General features: G+C 37.2%; 1 protein-coding gene across 5 annotated transcripts in view; it reads left to right on the top strand.

Annotated features, from left to right (window-relative positions):
* Nucleotides 1-3,487: 3,487 nt before the first annotated feature.
* Nucleotides 3,488-20,517, top strand: part of LOC112559211 (Na(+)/H(+) exchange regulatory cofactor NHE-RF1-like) — a 32,152-nt gene continuing 15,122 nt past the window's right edge. Inside the window, exons 1-5 of one of the 5 annotated variants that reach the window (XM_025230257.1) lie at nucleotides 3,488-3,977; nucleotides 10,712-11,161; nucleotides 11,541-11,678; nucleotides 14,421-14,483; nucleotides 16,668-16,826. In XM_025230257.1, coding sequence (XP_025086042.1) covers nucleotides 3,593-3,977; nucleotides 10,712-11,161; nucleotides 11,541-11,678; nucleotides 14,421-14,483; nucleotides 16,668-16,826 — 1,195 coding nt within the window. In that variant the 5' untranslated portion in view covers nucleotides 3,488-3,592. The remainder of the gene's footprint in view (nucleotides 3,978-10,711; nucleotides 11,162-11,540; nucleotides 11,679-14,420; nucleotides 14,484-16,667; nucleotides 16,827-20,517) is intronic. The other 4 variants (XM_025230258.1, XM_025230259.1, XM_025230260.1 and 1 more) reach the window with 4 other exon arrangements.

Here is a 20,517-nt window from a genome sequence, read left to right as displayed (position 1 = left end):
TCGCTGGTAAAAGGTGATCCTTTTAATGACATGAAGACCAAGATGTGAACAACACACCCCACACGGACCCAAGTTTCCGGTGAATGTAGGGCAAGTCCTGTTTTTTTTTTTTTATGGATTCATGTGTAAACAAGCGGTATTTCTAAAGTAGGGCTCGCCTTTGCTACTTCTTTCCCTATTTTTGTACATCACAGTTTTCTCTTCTTCATTTTTGTCCGATTTTGGGTAGCATGTCGATCATGTCCCTGTTTCTTTTCAGGGCACTAAAATTGCCAGGTTTTTGGATTACCATTGCCTTCTAGTCCATCTTGAGCAGAACCTATCTGCTTAAATTGCATAAATGATTTTCATCGTTGGTGTACATCTCCTTATCCACTGTCAATGTTCTTACGAGTGCCATACTTTCCTGACCCAGAGGCCGCTCTCCCTGCGAGCTACGATATATCTGTCCTTGACCTAATCACAGATGCTGATGATCGCAGGTGATCCACGAGCCTATGACGGTCCCAGGTCTCGGCTGTTGTTTGTTTGTTAACCAGGAATTGTTTGCCTGTTTATCTTACATGTAATTTTTATTTCGTTTGCCGAGCGCTGTTATGTGACCGACTTCTCGAACAGGACCAGCAACGTTAACAGTAAGAAACGGTGTCATTGTGAATACAAATATTTCTCATAATTATTCACATGTTTCGTTTTTAAGACATTTACTATTATGTTTTCCAGCTTTTGAACGTTGGACAAATAAACGTTGCATTTTTGAACACCATAGTGTTTTGTGATTTGTATGCAGCTGCATTTCTTTGTCATATAAAACTCCCTATTTCACTCATTTGCTCTCTCGCTTATGCATGCACACATTCACTGACTCTTACTTGCAGGCACTCACAACACGAACTTGTATACACATCCATGCACACAGTGACCACTGTCGAGCTTTTCAAGTTAAATATCGCTTTCTCACTTTTCAGCACTTTGGATGCGCTGGTGGCAGCATAAAATGACTGATTATTTCTTTTTTCCGTTAAATCTGTCGATTAACACACTTCGAAAGAGAATAGAAACTCTTCCGACTTTTGTCTTTGGTTGGACAAAGGTTATTGTGAAAATATTTCCGTTTCGGTAAGCGAGTGTAAGCAGCTATCAGGAGTGGAAAAGTGATCGTACTTTTTATAAAAAGCGAAAGTTAATTTCTATAACAGCTTTTATTTATATACAACTATGAAAATAAACAGAACAAGTTTTTTTTAATGGTCTTAAACTGTAATCAAGTAATAAAATAGAGAAGGAAATGCTAATTATAATAAAAAGCTCTGAAAAGAAGTTGCGACGGCGATTAAAGGGAATGTAATCGCAAAAGTACTGCCTTGTCCTAGTTACGTCCCTTAGAACTTACTGCTGTTCGTCCTCTGAGTGAGAAACTTCGGGAAAACACCATATTCATTGATCACATACAGAATGCAACCGATTATCTTCTTATCCTGTGGAACAATCGTGGTCATTTTCATTAGTCTACGGCTAGGTTAAAACTGAGTGCCTTTGTCATATGTTGGTGATGTGATTACTCCTCAATAATGCCCCGCACCGCCACCAATACTCAAGCTTTCCTCCCCTTGATTGTTGAATCGTTGCACTCTCTCACACACACACACCTGTACACACACATATACAAGCAAATGAAATAAAAGTTATTTTACCTTTTCAGCGATATAGGTCAGTACTTAAAAGTGTCTCTTCAAGGCAGAGGGGATGTTCAGGGAGGATGACTTCATTTTGAGTCTTTTTGACCAGTTCCTAGCAAAGAAAGAAGACAGAAATAAAAACTTGTTTCTTTTCTCTCTTCTTGTTGGTTTCCTTTTATAAACTTAGATTTTTGCTTTGTGTTCTTTAAAAACACGAGTTCCCTATCAATGCCCAGAGTTACCGAAGTAGAAGAGCTATGTTCAGTCAGGCAAGTATATGACATCGTCAGCTGTAGTCCTCATATCAATGAAAGCACAACATTAATTAATTAATTTTTTCCAAATATACCATATATGATCATTTGATCCAAATTGTCAACTTGTACAGTATTATAGTGTTGCTGTACAATGCTGACCTCTCGACAGCCTATCTTTAGCTCTGCCTGGACCACCGATTGAAGAATCAATCTAAAATTTATTTGTGTGGTGAAAGATATATAACACTTTGCATAAAAATAAAAACTCATTTACACTCACGCTCGCAATTTTCAATAATTTGAGGACAAGCAGGTAAAATCGAGTAATTTTCTTTCTAAAAGCCATAGACGTCTTTTTCCGTACTTTGACAGTTATCATCAAACTCGATGCCAACTTTCGTCTGCTATATGCATCGACACACTTTCCTCTTTTTTTTTTTCCCAGTGATATGCAGGTGTGAGAAAGTACATGGTGGAAAATCTTAAGCAAATCACGTCGTTTACTCAAAGGAGCGGAACTGTGGGGCTGAACGGCTATTTCAAAGGGGCGTTTCTAGGGTGTAAGCAGTCAGGGCTGAAAAACACAGGCTTTATAATTATCCCGATGGCATTAGGACAGTAACAAATACTCTGATTATGCAGGGGACAATAAGGTGCTGAGTTGTGTGATTCGATCAGAGACGTTAATTTAACGTCTCTGACTCGATAGACGAGGAAAATCTCCTCAGTCCGTGTGCCCACCAAATCAGAAGTCACACGTTTGACAAAAGTCGAACAAAGCTGGTAGTCAAAACCAGGAAAACACACAGTTGACCCCAGCAGTTAGGACTTATTACAATGGATAGCATTTTATTATTATTGCTTTACACCACGATAAGACGTATATATAGTGGGATAAATTTTCGAAACTGTAAGGACCGAGGGTGGACATATAGTGGGTCAAAGTTTAACGGCAGCTTATAGTCGGGGGCGTGCTCAGAGCCAGGACTATTCGAAACGTAGATTTTTCCCCACTGTATGCGATGTACAGCGGCCCTTTACAATGAGTGTTGTATAGGCAGTATCACGTACGTACGTTGAATGGTATAAGTACATGGGTGATGATTAAAGTCACGCACTCTGACGAAGGATTTATGTGATCAGCTTTACACTTTTCAAGATCGGGTAGCAATAGCTAGTGCACCTCCTGAAGTTATGCGTGGAAAGTAGACTTGAGCAGCCTGGGTTGGTTATACCACATACTTGTATACACATCATGGTTGTACACTTTTAACCACCATGCACCACCACCCTAAAATATAATTGCACTGTAACAGAGAATAAGCAAGAAAGGGAAATTAAAAGGAATAGTTTGAATTAAGTAAACTTTTCCCTATCGTCCTCCTATTACGAGTATGTTCGTATGAAACTATATGAGATTTTAAAATCATAGCATGTTTCCATCTTCGTCCTAGAAATTTCGAGAGACTACTCTTTGACTTTCGTCGTCTGCATTTGAGCATCTCCACGTTACTAACTCCCGACGTACCTGATTGGCTGAAGCTGTCACATGACAAAAAGCTGGGCAGACGCCATTTTCAAGGCAGTGTCCATATTGTTGTTGCGACAGGTGGGCAGGGCAAATTTTCCAACAGGTACTTGCTTTGGCAGCTCAAGATGGACGACGTGGACGGCAGGAAAAAGCTCGTGCCTAGACTCTGCCACATCGTGCGGTGGTCAGATTTTGTGGGCTATGGCTTTAATTTGCACGCCGAAAAAGGCAAAGCAGGCCAGTTTATCGGCAAAGTTGACGAGGGGTCGCCAGCAGAGGCGGCGGGATTGAAACAGGGTGACCGCATCGTCGAGGTAAATGGTGTCAACATCGGAAACGAAAATCATCAGCAGGTCGTGGGAAGAATCAAAGCTGGAGGTGATGAAACCACACTGCTTGTTGTGGATCAAGAGACTGATCAGTACTACAAGGAGCAGAAAATAGTGGTTCGGGAGGATCTCGATGAAGTTCTGCGTTTGACTGCTCTTCGTGACATAAATGACACACCAGGTAGGTAAACCTAGCAGCTAAAGAAAAGACAAGAAATATTTACTTTTAAAACTTAGACACATTTATTTTCTGTCCTCCCTACCAATCGGTTAATGTTCATTTTATAGAATTTAGGCTGCTTGGTGACAATATTATCAAGAAACATGTAGATGGGAGATATAGTGTCGGGTAAGGCCAGGTGGCTTCTGCTCCCTACTCGTAGATATAAAATCACATGCAGTGACATGTTTAAGTGTTATACGTGTATAGTCACCCCTCCCAGTATTGTCTAGCGACGTCTTTGGATTAATAAGCAGACATATAACTCATACAATGAATAGAGAAATCACAGCCATTTCACTTGTTACGATGAGATAGTGTTTTGCGATTAATAGTCAAAACTCAGAAACTTAACAGCTAAACAATAAATCGTACCAATTTTTTTAAACTTGGATATCACTTTTATATCTTCCAAAGTAGTCAAGTCATATATGCTACATTCTTAAGACATTGTGATAGAAAGAACTTGCTTAATACTAATAGCATGTTGGGGAAAAGCAGTAAGATATAGTGTAGCTTAACTTTGTTTTCAAGTTACAAACCTGGCTTTTTGCAAGCATTGTTATAGTTGTTACTCTTAGTCCACAGGGTATTGTAAATCAGAATGGTCACACGGACGGATGAGGATTTGGTTTAACATTATGAAAAGCGTTTCAGATTTGCATTTTAAATAAAACTCAAATCAAATGCTTAAGAGCTACAAATGTTTAAAGATTAGTAGATGGTGTTGGCATTTTCAAGAGTAATATTTATGGTATTTTATTCTGTATTGTATTTGTACTTTCTATCCTGAGGGGGGGTGGACTGTTAATAAGCAGTTTGTGGAATCAAGACAGCACTTTTAAGTTCAGTACTTACGTTTGTATTACTTATATGCTAAACTGTGCTATGAAATAGTTCTTTTTTTATCATTGAGCTCATATATGTGTGATACCACAAATAGAGAAGTGTTTGACATGAGTGAGAAATAACATTTACTCCCATGACACAAAGTGTGCTTAAGAGAGTGTGTATTTGGTGGGTGTATTTGTAGGTGGGTGTGGAGTAGGTCAGTAGGTGTGTCATAAATGTGTACAGATATGTACATATAGTCTATGAATAGAATGCCCACTTTATGCTATCAGGAGACATGAGCTGGTAGATCTGTATACACAGACCAGTTTAATCAAGGGCTGCAGGTAATAGGTCAGCAGTTTAAAGTGTGATTTGCTTATGACACTAACCATGGATTTTAAATAAGATGGTGTAGGAATTAAATATTTTTCTGTAATAAAGTATTATAATATGGCTACTGGCAACATTAAACATAAATGCTTGGTCTGATTATCTTTTTTGTTTTTAGTGTACTAGGATTGTAAATCATTGTGAGAGCAAGTTATTAGAGAGTAACATTTCCACCGCGTGAGAGTTGCTAAATAAGCATCCAAGTTGTTATGTGGCCACTATATGGCTATTGGGTGTAAACTGTTTAGCTTCCTTCTTATCAGTTCAAACAGAAAATACACTGTTTGTTTAAGCAAAATGTGCTACTATACTCTTTGACTCATCTGTCATATTATTATAAACTTACAGAAGGGTGGAAAGATTGTTCAAAGATATATAACAACATTAGTCCCTATGAAAGATGGGCTTATATTATCGTTTACTCTGCAAGCTTTTCATTTTATCTATGAGTGAAAATATATTCTAATACATTTTCATCTGTTAACAACCAGATATTAGGTGTACATTAGACTGATCAGTTCTAAGCTGTGTACTAAAAGTCATGTAATGAATGAAATGGCATGCCCTTATGGTCATTAGTATACATGACTGGTCATTGTTTTCAAAATCAAGTATGAGATGGCCAATGTGAATACAACACAAGTTAAATTTTCAAATGGTTGGGATATGGTTAATTCAGTTTATTCAAACAGCTGTTGACACCTATAGACTGTTGGTTAATGAAAATGCCTTAAATTATTTGCTGAGTAATAGCATAACTTTTTTCACTTCTGGTCTTTTACTAAAGTCCATATTTCTTTTCAAGCTACACATATGCTTTTATAAAAATGTCTCAGCTAATGTTATCCTTTACACATACATAACACTTGACAGTTTATAATTATTTATGATGAAATCTGAATTAAGCATTGAGAATTAGTACTGAAGCATCTTTTAATGCTGCCATCCCTATTCATAGTATTCTTATCTATTCTTGGTAGTGGTGGGATTTTTTTTTTTTTTTTAATGTTGTCAAACTTTTGAGGAATATGTAGTTTAAAGTAGAAATGGTGGTAAGAGTAGGAAATACATCTGATTTAACTGATCAAAATAGTTATAATATAGTAGTTACCTGTGTTTTCCAAACACCACTTTAGATATACAAGTACATAAGAGAGAGGCAGGGAGAGAGTGAAAGAGAAATGACCAGCTCATCATTCCCTGTCAGCCTCAGGGAACGAAAATTTCACATACCTTCCCGCCCACCTAATCCACCCTGTCTGTAGCCCAAAGAGGTTTCTCCTAGACAGCTTGCCTCAAGTCAAAACCCAATGCTCATCCTTTTCTGATAGCAAGGGCTTGCCCTCCTATTATCAAACATGCCTCTGTGTAGCTGTCTAATGAACATCAGCAACACAACTATTACCTCACCCCCTTGACCCTCCAGAGTAGCAGCTGATTGGCTGAGGCTTGAAACTGAGCACTTTTGATGGTTTGCAAGGCTAGCTTAGGGTGACACCTTCTCCTGGATTTCCTTGTGATCGGTGAAGAAGAGAAAGAGCGCTATCATCAGTAGCATTATTACCTCAAGAAATTAGTGTGGACAACCACATTGTAGAGCTTAACTAGCAAGCATAAGTAGCTCTCTGTAACGTTTTTGGAGGCAGAAAGAAATAAAGCAGAACTGTTGACCTCAGTAATCAGGAGCTAATGGGTAAGGATTTAATCTCTTTTACTGATTTAGCTTATTTATTGATTCAGTTATTCATGGTGTTGACAATATTAGTTTCCAATAATGCTTTAGACAAAGGTGTGTGTGGCAAAGATGTATAATGCTAAAGTTATTGGCTACTTGTGGCATGTGTAAAATCATTTTTTAGTCCATAATGCTATCATTGCTTTGGGTCATTTTTGCAGTGGCACTATCTCATGAGGAAGTAAATAAATCCTATATTATTGTATAATTCTTGGAAATGTGGAATATGAACATTTGCTTACATTTAGAATTGTAGAAATATTTTGGTTCATTTTATTTCTTTTTAAGCTCTACTAAGTTATTGTTTAATTAGTACAGTGGCTTTTCCTAGAATGTTCTGGATCAGCACTGGTTTCATGTAGGGATGTACTTAACAGGAAATCTTTTATGGCTTGGATTTTCACTAGGCTGTAGACTTAAACAGTAACTTGTTACTTACCAAGGAAAGATTTTAAGAAAAGTATTTCATGCAGTTCACAAATGTTAATAAAAACAACTACGTTTGAGCAAAATCATTATAACCATAAAATGAGCTACTAAACTATTCAAAAATTTCTGTAGTTTTTACACCTTCACTTTTATTATCTGTTATTGTTATATGATTTTATTAATTATTTTAGGCAGCCCTTTTGGAAAAATTTGTATGATTAGCTTCTGCATCTTGTTATAAATTTCTCTTTCACTTGAAGGTAAATCAGTTTCTTTTGACTATGGAAATCGTACCACTCTGCCATGTAGCATGTGGTTTCTTCTCATGCCAGTCCATTACGTGATTGTTTCTCTTTCCTCTTTATCAGTTTACACCAGATTGCTTGTTCTCTTAATCTTTACCGACTCATCTATTTTTCTTCCTTCTTGTCAGTCTGCCAAAATCTTCCATTTATTCAGTTTTTCATATCTTTAGAAGATAAGCTGTTATTTTCTGTGGATTTTTTTAAATATTTTTTTTATTTAGTTTAGTTTATATGGTATTACATCTGATCTGAAACATTTTTTTCCCTAAATGTGTTTTCCCACATCTGCACACTGATCCAAAAACCTAAATGCCCAGAAAGATGGAGACATATTTTTTTTTAGAACAGTGGATGTTGTTTGCCTACTATCAATATTTTGAAAAGCATTGTAGATGCTGGGAAGGAGGAGGAGGGCAGTAGTGAACTGAATGGAATTTGAGAAACAGCACTTTAAGTGCATTTATCCTGCATGCATGACCAGCTGTCATCTCTGAAAACATCCTCAGTTTGGCCATCTCAAATACACTTGGCCTCATGCTGTTGTTTGTCCTGGCACTTCACATTGTCTTTCTTGTTGTCCAGAGTAAACGGCTGCACGATGAGAGTGATGTGCAAATTCTGGCAGACGCTTGGTTCTTTGCAGAGTTCCTCTCATTTGTGGACTTTGGTATGATGTCTGAATGCCAGAAAGGTGTGGGAGAGATGAAGAGAGCTTTTCTTGACTGAAGGTGATTACAAACCAAGTTGTCCAGTATTCAAAGAATGGCCTCCCAGTTTCTTTTCTTTTATGAGAGGCATTAATGCAAATAATTGACAAGTATGTCAGCAAGATAATATATGATATATAACTGATATATCAGTTTTGGCTTTGCTTGTTTTTCTCGGCAGTAAGGGTCATGTTGGGAGAAAATAATAAATTTCCAAAATAATGTCTGCAAACAAGGGACACAAAGACGTACACATCTACACATGCAGTCAATCATGTGGTTAGATATTAAAAATGCACTTTGTATCATACAAACATTCATCAATATCATGTTAGTATCACATAAGGGTGGAAGGAGCATAGTCATGGAGGATAACTTTTAATGTTTTGTTGGAAAGTTTTCCATAGTTTTAAAAAAGGGTTATCAGCAAAACTTTTGTCATAATAATGTGCTACAGTGGGAATTTGGTCACCACTAGTTGCCTTTAGAGTGTTTCTAAATGAATGGTCAACATGTAAATACACAAGTTTTGTGACATTTCCCTTTTCATTTTCGTCTTATTTGAGCATGTGTGCTCCCCTCCCTAATCTAACCAGACAGGCATACCTCAGTGTACCCTGCCCACAATCCTCTTATTTCTATTTAGCTGTTGTTTGTTCTCTGTCTTATGTGACCATGTCAGTTTCATGCTAATTTGCTGTTTTGGGGCCAGCTAGTGGTTAGATGACTAGGGACTGCTTTATCAGTGTGTGTGATTGCATGCATGCATGTAGTATGCATATACATTTATGATGGCTGAATGCAGGTAAAATGCTGCATGCAGTCAAGTAATCTATGGCAATACTATATCAGTAGAATAACCCACACACTTTTCCTACCCCTTTTCAACTCAGTCTTTCATGCCTCACAAAAGTATTTAATTTCTCAGTTTGCTTTGCTATATATATATTACTCTAAATGTTTGATGGATTATGCATTGCACAAATTTGAAATTCTTAAAAATATTTTGCTCTAGATATGCTTGCCATAAAAGACGAGGTGTAAACCTTTCAGAAAAATTGTCAAGCCCTTAAGGACAATCATTTTGTTGTAATCTGTGGCATAAATTGGCAACTTTCCCACAGGTTCTTTCTCTGGTCTCTGTTAAGCAGGTGCACACATGCATATGCATATTATGAGGCATTGACAGCTTTTGTGCAGTCTCTCTATTTTTCACTCAGGGCGGTCCAATGACGCCATGGTTAGTGCATGTGACCAATAAAGTGAAGTTAGGGTGTCTTGGGTTCAGCTCTCATCTTGGGCACATTGTTCTTTCTCTGCATATGGCAGATGTTTACAGGGCTGACTGCCTTGCTATGATATAGCCTTAGTTGCTGGCTCAGTGTAAAATACCAACCCTCCCCCCTCTTTTCACTCCCCTTGTCCCGCATTTGCTTTTAGCTAATCATGTTTGAATGTTGGTGTTATGATGGTAAAATGGAGGGAATCACCACTCATTATATCTTAGTGAGCGACAAGTCATTCATTCAGTGACCGCATTTTACACCCCCAAAACTTAAAAAGTAGTGTTTTAACTCTAGTACCATGTTTTTGATAACGCCTACTTCAGTATCCAGCAGAGAGATTTGTGAAAAGGAAGTCTCAGATAAAGGGTGTCCAACAAAAGCACAAGTACAGTTTTGCAAGAAGACAATATGGAATGGGTGTGTTGTGGTACTTCATGACCTACAGAATTAAGGTTTCAAGGCGTTGCAATGTGTACTAAAAGAATGTTTTACTCTCTGCATGAAAGACATTAATTTTCATTAATAACTCATTATTTCATTTATAAACAGTTGGTCTGTTTATGAACTTGCTCTCACCTTAGTACAGCAGTGGATAATTTTGTTGCATTTTCTGTAGAACCTAGTTTTATCTTCCTTTGGAAGTTCCTATGTATTAATGGTTTTCCAGAAAGGTCATCTTGATGTGAACTTTAACCTTTAGGAATGCCTGCACCCCTGCCAGAAGGAGAAATATAAGAAGCCATTTTAAACTTGTATTAAAGATGATAAATTACTCTGGTATCAAAATGATGCATGTGTAGTTTAATAAAGCATACACAGCCACACACACTTGTGAATGACATACTTGTCGTGTTTGAAATTTCAAAAAACAATTGGTATGAATGTTCAGGAAGACCAGATGTTCCTGTAAGCCATCATTTTTCAGTTTTGCTTTCTCTTATTTTTTTCTAGAACTATTTTCTGTAATACTTATAAGATATGTACTTTTTGTCTTTGTAACCTTCTCCAGAGCAAGAAACTAACACCAGAAGTGAATACAACAGAGAATCCGTTGCTGGTTCTAATGGAGATGCCCTTGCTGATTACTCATTGCCAGATGAGAGTTTAAAGCACCAGCCAAGACTCTGCAACCTCTGCAAATGGCCTGACTTTGATGGTTATGGGTTCAACCTCCATGCTGAGAAAGACAAGCCTGGGCAGTACATCGGCAGTATTGACCCCAACTCTCCAGCAGAGACTGGTGGGCTGAGGGAGAATGACCGCATCATCGAAGTAAATGGTGAGAACATCGAGAGCCTGGCACACTCTGCAGTCATTCAGAAGATAAAGGCTGGAGGAGATAAGACCAGCATGCTGGTGGCTGACCAAGAGACCGACAAGTTTTACAAAAATAGGGGACAAAGAATCTCCAGCTCTATGCCCAATGTGCGGGTCTACACTACGCCGCCACGATCATCGGGTGAGTGTTGTGTTTCTTTTAACTTATGAACATTGTGTATTACTGAAACTAAAAAATATTTCTTTCATTTTTCTATGTGTATGGTTTTGTTTTGGATCTGTCGTTCCTTGCAGGACAAATGATGAAGAAAAGCTGGGGGATTTTGTGCATAGCTGTGTCAGCTGGATGTGTAGCATACTTGTTTTTGCATGGTTACCTGGTCTGCATTTATGTGATTTTTTTTTTTCAGCTGGCCTGTTGGTAATTCATATTTTCCTGCTTCAAAATATATTTTGTTATGGTTTAGCTTTTGTTAAAAATTTAACAGTTAAACCATTTTACTATGATTGACCTGAACCTATGCTAAAACCACCAGTACAACATGACACTTGGTATTCAGATGTGATTTTGGACCCACAATGGTCCAAAGATAGGGGGGTATTGGAGAATTCTGCAGCTGAGGAAGGCACTACAGAGGTCCAAGAAGACATTGTCATAGCAGAGACTTCTCTGCCAGAAGCAAGGATTTCATTAGAGGGTAATTGTAGCAATTTTGTGCTTTCTCAAGGTAACACTGCTCAGACAGCACGGCCGTCTGAACATCAACATGCTTAAGTAAAATGGGAGAGAATAAGGCAAACTTGTTTTTCCATGCAGTGCAGCTTACAGAGACAATAAATTGTTGCATAACGTTTGCATTTACCTGGATATGCATGCATGTTCGTGTTCATGCACCTGCTGTACATGCACAGGGTTGTCCATTCCTGTGCACACATGCACAGACATTAGAATAGCAGGTAAGTTACTGTATTTGTGAAGTGCTTCTTTTTATCAACTCTTATTGCATGATTTATTTTTTGTAACTGTCCAGTATACATCTACAGGCTTCATACAGTATTCAAAACTGTTTGTATGTGTGGAATGTTGTGAAGCACATTGGATGCTAAGTGCTTGGAGTATGAAGACAGGAATTTTTATTTACTTTGAGAAGCGTGTCATTGTTTTGGTGGATTTCAAATGATAACTGGATACTAAGAGACTGTGGACAACTGTACTTTATAATGGTGTGTCTGTCTAGATAGAGCACAGCACTGGATGAAATGCAAACTCTAACAGTTCACAAGTAAATTCTTGTCATGAGAATGTACTTTATAATGGTGTATCTGTCTAGATAGAGCACAGCACTGGATGAAATGCAAACTCTAACAGTTCACAAGTTAATGCTTGTCATGAGAATGTGTTCACACACCCAAGATTCATTGTTCATTTCTTAACTCCTCAGGTGTGGCATTTGATTCGGGTAGCAATAATGATAGTTGCTATCTTTTATTAATATCTTGAGAAAAGTGAACTTATTCAAGTTTTAGGATGGTGAAAATGTATGTAAACATGTGTTTGTGATATTTACATTTGGCAACAGTTTGTAGAAATTTTCTGGATATAAGAGCCTTAAGAAATGAAGACAAATGTCAGAGTATCTTTGAGGACTTAACACCTTTATCATCTAATCCAAAAAGCAATAAGCTATTGAGGTTGGTTTTTTTTTCTGAAAACCCCATCCACGCCTTGTTTCAGTTGTTTAAACTGTTGTGTTGGATAGCAAAATACACAGTGCTAGCTTTGTCTTACTGTATGTTTTACATATTCATGGACATAAACATTTGTTTACTTTCACGTTGGGTTTGGGCAATACCATGGCCTTAATCATATGTTCTGTCCCCTGTCTCTGCATGCAGACAGTTCCATCCAAGTTGGGTTTTGGAGCATATATATATATTGCAGAAAATATTGCTTCAGTAAACTGTTTGCTATAGATTTGCTCTTCTTGCTGATTTTTAGAGCTATTGTTTTTCCTTATTTACAACGTACATTTGTACATAAGATATAGAGACCAAACTTCCTTCTAATTCTTTTCTGTGGCATTTTAGCAGCTATTAGGAACTATGTTGACATTTATAAGGGAATAAAAGTGCCACATCATCAGTCATACACACAACTATAAGAAATTGGAAATTAAGAAGAACATGTTTCTTCATAATTGTAATTTCTAGAGAGGTGTTTATATTCAGAACACATTTGTTGAGAGAAAATCACATATTGCTTTTCAAAGCAAGGTTAATTCATCATTTGTATGAATTAAATATCAAATTGGATGGCACACACTCATTTGGGGCCAGTCATTTTACCCCAAGACCATATGCCCCACGTGAGTCAGATTATTCCAGGCCCATAAGATAGGTCTGCCTCTCATAAAATGAATAAAGTGGATAAATAACATCTTTCTCTCCTCAAGCCAATGCTTTTCTATCAGATTAAATACATGTCTGTAATTCAGTGGCTCAGTCATTCTCCTAAGTTTTCATGACACTTGAAATTTGTTATTAGTAGTAGCTAATATATTAATGTATAGCAGTGATGTCAGTTTTGGCTTTACAAGTAACAGATCAAGTTTTTTTTTTACCGTATAAAAGGATATGTTGTAAAATGCTTATCAGATACTAGTTTTTTTTTTTTCTTATCTAAGCTTTTATGGCAGTCAAAATTTGTAATTAGTAGCTATATGTTGATGTCAGGGTTAGGGTTAGCATTGGTGATGTCAGCTTTGGCTTTGCAAGTAACACATCTGGGGTTTTCATGCTGTTTAGAAGATATTGTAAAATGCTTGTCAGATAAAAGCTTTATTCTTGACTGCTTTTGATGGTTTAGTGTCAGAGTTCTGATATATTAGTGCCATACCTCAGTGTTATAATAGCATGTCTATCCAACTGCTTCCTCTTCCTAGAGTTAAATGTCATTACTTCTTACCCTTTCCCAACTTCCACATTTTGAACTGAAAATACATTTGATTCATTTTCAAGTGGCATGTATATAGTAGATAACAATATTTCTCAGAACCAGAAAGAGTGGCTGAGCACAAGAAGTGGAACCTGCTCAAGAACCAGAGAGAAATGGTAAAATAGTCTGACCAACAGCTAACCTTTAAATTTTAATGCAACCGTCTGTTTATTATTATTTTTTATATCGGCTTTTCTTTACATTTTTGCTATTATTTTCGTGTGGTTTGGTTTTCATATATTTATTCTGTTTAAAACATTTTGATGACTTTTTTGTTGATTATAACATTTTTTCTTTTGTGGGATTTATAAGTTGTGCATCCATACGTTTGTCACGTATGGAGAAATATATAGTAAATACATCCACATACACACTTACATATTTGTGGATGTTCAATTTTTTCCTGACAAATTTAAACTACATGGTAGATGACACTATTTCTCAGAAACAGCGAGAGTGCCTGAACCTGCACAGCAAGAGGAGTCTGCACATGAACCTGAAGAAAATGGTATAAAACAACAACAAAGCTGCACTAAATATGTGTAATGTACCTGTCTTGCACCCTTGTATACAGCTGATGCAGCACCTGCTATTCAATGTGTGCATCAAAATACAGTCGTTGCATTTTAATTATCATATTCATGAGTTTTTGTTGAACTAAAAACTAAAGCAAAGGCAGCCGTTCAAAATGCTTGGTTATTTTAACGAAGGTCTAAACACTATCTGTTTACTTAACACAGATTCGAAGAAATAACTTCATTTCTAAAGTGTCAAAGAAAAGAATAAGTCATTGTTAGATTTCTCTGTGATTCGCCCCTTTTTAAGTTTTCAAGCTCTGATACATTGTGTTATCATTTCTGATGAACAGTTTGCTATTGGCATTAAGATTTAGTTGCAGAAATGTTTGATCTGGTTTAATTCTCTACTTCACTTAATGTGAAAGTATTTTCTTTTAAATCTGAAAAAGGACATCAGAATTTTAATACCAGGAACAAAACAGCTGAATGTGCTCCATGCAGTTTATTGTGTAGTTGCTTTATTTGTTTCAGCATGCCAATATTTGCATGTCTTACTGCAGAGTTGGGGCTGTGTATTGCAACATTTGCTTTTCCTTCTGTTTCTTATCTTATCATTATTACTACTATCATTATTCATGAGTAGGGAAGAGGGCTAGGAAGAACCTAAAACTTCTTTGTTGTAGTGACACAAAACATGTTGGGTATGATATGTGAACATAAATCTGCATTAGAAGTATTCTCAGTTACTAGCAAGTTAAGCAGTTTCTGTAGGTGGGGTCCTACATTTGTCCATGTATTTGAGAAATACCTTTTTAAAAACAAAAAATAGTCACGGATCAGAAGGTTTAAATGTGATACCTAAGTTCAGCGAAGACAAGAAATATGATTTTGATTGCAACTGACAGCCTGAATTATACAAAATGTCTGAAGATGCACTGCTGCGAACAAAGAGAGGTTATTTTAGAAGCCTAATTTGATGCTGCTGTAGTGTACAGCAAGCAGCCATTGTTTTGTGCTGATAAAGAAAACTAAGCCATTCACTAAGACTTTTCACTGAGAACTATTTGAGGGGTGGTGGCATGTCTTTTCTTATTTCTTTTGAGTTTTCCTTTAGAAAAAAAATAAAAGCACATATCAACATATAAAACACATAATTTATCAGCTCATTTTCACTAGAATTTCTTTCCTAATTTTTTTTCATTATTTCCTCGCTACCTTGTTCATGGGAAAAACTTAATACATTTATCTGTAAAGCATACATACTTATTTAAGATTGATGGTGTATGAACAAAAACTTGGAAAAAAACTCACATATCCATTTCATGCATGTGCAAAGGAAACCAGCCTTCATATTACTTGCAAAAGGAATGTTCAGATGACAATGGCCAGGGGTGTCTTTTCATATCTGAGTCTCATCGGCTTACAGGTGTTTTACTTGCTTTTGTTCGGCTTTGGGTAAATAAATGCTGCGGAATGTCCTAAAGCTGAATATATGATCAGTGCAGTCCCCCACAAGCTTTTTGCAGGGTCTTGATATAAAGTCCTTGTCCATCATCAGTATTGTTGAATTATTTTATCCAGGTATTATGCAGCCTTTCAGAGTTATTTTCCCTTCCATGCTTGAAAGTATTTTTACGTGCATGTTGAAATATTCAGGCATGCGTGCTTTACATTCCTGCATGAATCGTTTTATTATTATGAGGGGCCAACAACATGGCGCTTGATAACCAGATCTGAATGTTGCATCATGCTACTGATGACTGAAATTGATTATTACTAAAGTTCAAGAATGCCCTCTACTGATAATGTAAATATCTGTTTGGATAATAACTAATGGGAGGATATTTTAAGATTCTTAGATGGCACAGAATGCCAGTTCCATTAAGTTTTGGCTATGGTATGCAAAAGAAATCACACCTTCATACCAAATTTTCTGGAGAATAAAGGATTGAGAAGTAACTTTGCAAGAAGTCAATGCATGTGTGTGTGTGTATATAGATTTTGAACACTCTCTGATGGCTCCTGCTGCTTTCTTTTGTGACCTAAGAGCATGCCATTGGCAGCAATAGTGTAATATTTTTAGACTTTTTTTTGGCTGTTTTGTTTATTTCTTAAGACTATTGGTTGCGTACAAAATCCTCATTTTCTGCATGTTGCCTGGTGACCAATTGAAGGTACAGAAGAGGTGGGGGCCTTGAATGAGGTTGCTGGGCATGCAGTAGCAGAGACCCATGAAACTGTGGTGACAGCAGATGAGGCCCCAGTGGACCTCAATGCTTATGAGGAAGTCACGATCACAAGGTCAAGCCCTCCACCCACAGATGCCCTAGACGGTAAAAGCCACAGATGCTTTCCTGACACAAATTTTTTAAACTTTTAGCTTCCAGATTTCTTTTAGTTTATCTGGACTTGATCTTTTTGTTCCTGAGTATTGCTGGCGCATGGCAAAAAGGCTTTTCTGTTGTCTCAACTCTTACATAGAAGTCTTTATAGGAGTCAGCCCAATAGCATCATTTTGACATTGGTTGCCATTGGCGACTTCATAAAGTTTTGCTTTTTGCTTAAATTGCTACACTTTTTGTTTTAGAATTTTGCTTGATCATATGCTTTTTTATTTACTTTTTCACATTTTTCATTAGCATTTGATGTTGATTGCTCTTCTCACACAGATTATTGATTTCTAGTTACTTTTATGTCATTTTCGTCTGCATATAATGTTTGCAGTTTTTTCTAATTATAATTTTTGAAGAGCTGCAGCTGGTGCTTTTTGGAGGGGAGGGGGAGTGTCTTTTATTGTACTAGCAAAACATCTACCCGCTACTATTAAGATTTTCTTTTTACATTTTGCATTTTAAAAATGTAATTTCACCTTTTCCCCTTTTCTTGCCTGCACGCACTGTAAGAATTCTTTTCTTTCTTGATATAATTTTTCCTGGTATTTTTTTTTTAAGCTTTACTGAAATGGCAGTGTTTGCTTTCTGGTAGTTTTTCTCTTCAATAAATACTTAACACCGTTTGGGTCACCTTCAGTGCAAGCAGCATAAGGAAAAAATCTTGCACATGATCACAAGCACTCCTTTACTGATTAACTATCATCCTGCTTCTGTGAATTTCTTCTGGCAGTGCACAATAATTTGTGCTAACTTTTGAGTTTAGGGAAGTTCCTTCTATCAGAAACAGATTAGTGAAGAGCATTTAGCTGTCAGGCTTAAAGGTCTGGTGGGGTGCAGATTTTTCCCTGGTGACTGGGTAAAGCTTGGTGCAAGATGCTACATGTACTTCCCAAATGAAAGAGGTTGGCAACACAGACCTCAGGATTGCATGTGGATATGCTCATGTTGTGAAAGCCTTGAACAGTGGAAGACCTGGGACAGTATGTATGTACAAATGTACATCACGGTTTTGATCTCTTTCAATACAAGGTGATGTTCATAACTGTTTATCTCAAAAACAAAAGGTGAGTATTTACCCAGATTTGGGGAAATAGTATCTTGAACTGGGCTCTACCATTAGAAAAAAGTTTGCACCCAACTAGACCTTTAAGTGTGGGAGCTAGTTGATTAGCTCCAGTGATGTATAATGTGTCTTTCTGTGATGACTTTATGTTGTATTAGTTATTGCAAGTAGTCAATGATTTATGCATTATCTTGATATGATTCTGTCTTGTGTCAAATTGAAATGACATGTTGTGGTGGTGATGGATAGTTATTTTTATGTTGATAACAGAAATATCACAAACTACTGTTCGTCATATTTAATTAAGTTTTAGACCCTAGAGTGTACTATGTTATAAATATTTTCCATTCTTCTCCATGTCACTTTTTCCTTCATTAGCTCTGTGGGAAGTGAACAACAGGGGTAGATAATTTTTATGAAGTTTTTTTCAGGCTTATTAACTTCCAGATTATTCTACCAATTTTTGTATGCCTGAATAATCCCTTATTACTCATATTTATAATGGCTTCTTTTTATCTTTTAAGTGTTTGGTTAAATGTTTGTGAAATAGCAAAACATTTTTGTTTCTAAATTTAAGTATTGTCTGCTAATAAGGTTAAGACAAAGAAAACTCTAAGTTGCATGTTAATTGACATGAGATTGCTGTTTGTATGGTGATTGTGATGCGTCACTAAAAATATTTTTTTTGGCTTCATTTGATTTTCATTTGACACCACTTTTCTAGATTTTGTGTGATTTGTAGGGTGGGGGTGTAACAAGCTATATAAACATTATTTATTGCATTTCAAACTTTAACACTAATAACATTATCAACTGGTTTATTATGTCACAGAACTGTTGATTTACATGCTTTGGCATTACTTGTTTTTCTACAGGATCAGCCTGTTGTTGATTAGCTTGAGTGTTGTTTAGATTGTGTTATTCTAGACCATCATTATTCGTGGTGTAGATGATAAACCGGACTGTGCAATGTGCTGCATAAGTATAGGTCAGAGTTCATCCTGATACTGGCCCGTCTTGCGCTGTTTCCTCCACTGGCAGTTGGAGGACTTGCTGCACGTGCAGCCACGTGACGGTGACGCTGAGCTGTGTTGCAGTCATTTCATTCCCCTTTCCGCCCAAGTGAAAAGTTGTGTAATATGGCTAATGATTCTAACCGCGTGAATGAACACTAGTCAGTGTTGGCGAGCATTCTTTTCTTCTTCATATTATCAGTTTTTGTGTTTTTGTGGACATTGTGCATGGAAAAGAAATGTTTAGTAATACCTGCAGAGGCCTGTGGTCTTTGTGCCACTGTATTCCCACCGTTTCTCTTGGCACTTTGTAATCTTCACCGATCCTGTGTGGTCGTTTGATGTGTACATCTGTACGGTCTTGTGGCAGTTTATAGGGCAGTTTATATGCTTTTAATGGGCAGCCCGTGTATTTCTGTGAAAAACCGCTTGACGTAGTAAAGAGTTCGAGACTTACCGAGGGAGATGAGAAAGAGTGTTTGTTTCGGGTTTAAAAAAAAAATTCAATGAGCACTTGAATTAGCACAGTGTTGCCATTGTTTCCTGATCTATAATGCTTGAAGTCTCATACTTCTGGCAAGAATATGTACAAAGAGGTCTTTTTATTCAGGTAAATGAGTCGATTATTTCATTTTACTGTACTTGTATCCACAATCTCCCCTTTTGTATGTGTGTGTGTGAGAAAGAAAGAAATGGCCATCACTGTGCCAGTCATGCGACAGCTTTTCCATCTCATCCGGCTTTTTTTTTTTTTTTTAGTTCTTGTTTATATTCACTTAAATTTACACAAGAGTGTTGTGTGTAGTGGAGTAACGGCTTCTTGGATAAGCAGAGGTCATCTTTTGATTGAAAAAACCTCATCTTAACTCTCACATTCGTGCTTGACTTTCGCCACGGGGAGCTTCTGATTAGATAGGTTGCTAGCTGCCGTTCATCGTCATCTGTACGTTCATTGCGCCTCACCGTTGTTTGTTTTTGTTTTTTGGGGTGGTTTTTTTTTTAAGTCTCCACGGGGTCCGTCAACCTAACCCAGAAGTGCATGTTAAGGGCTAGTGAGAGGAGAGGAAGGGGAGAAGGCCGCTGTCCACTGCTGGGGCGGTTGTCAGCGAAAAAATCTCATTCTTGGAATCACATTCGAGATTTAGGTTGTAAGGTTTTTCTGTAGTGCATTCGATTTAACCACTTTAAGGGGAAACCAGTATTTGTGGGCCTTACTGTCTGGAATTGATGGGAGCGTACTTTAATATTTTGTTGATAGCAGGAAGATTTACAGAAGGTCCAACTTTCACCAACATGCGTTTGTGGTCTTGTACGGAGCTCCTTTCTCTCGCCTCCAAAAGTTAGTGGCTCCCTTCTTCTGCTTGCAGTCCACACGTTTGAAACATTTCCCCATTTTTATGTCAAAATGCAGTCAAAGCTGTATTTTAATCTTGCATTTATGGAGTCAGGCAGACAACAACATTTTAAGCCGAGTAGTGGCATGCGTTTGCTGCAGGGTGACCCTAGTGCTTGCGTCGTCAGCTGCTCGTCCTGATGTCCACTTTCCCTGGTGACA

This window comes from Pomacea canaliculata, linkage group LG3 (assembly GCF_003073045.1).
Source record: "Pomacea canaliculata isolate SZHN2017 linkage group LG3, ASM307304v1, whole genome shotgun sequence".
NCBI lineage: Eukaryota > Metazoa > Mollusca > Gastropoda > Architaenioglossa > Ampullariidae > Pomacea > Pomacea canaliculata.
This window is presented reverse-complemented; position numbering and strand designations above follow the sequence as displayed.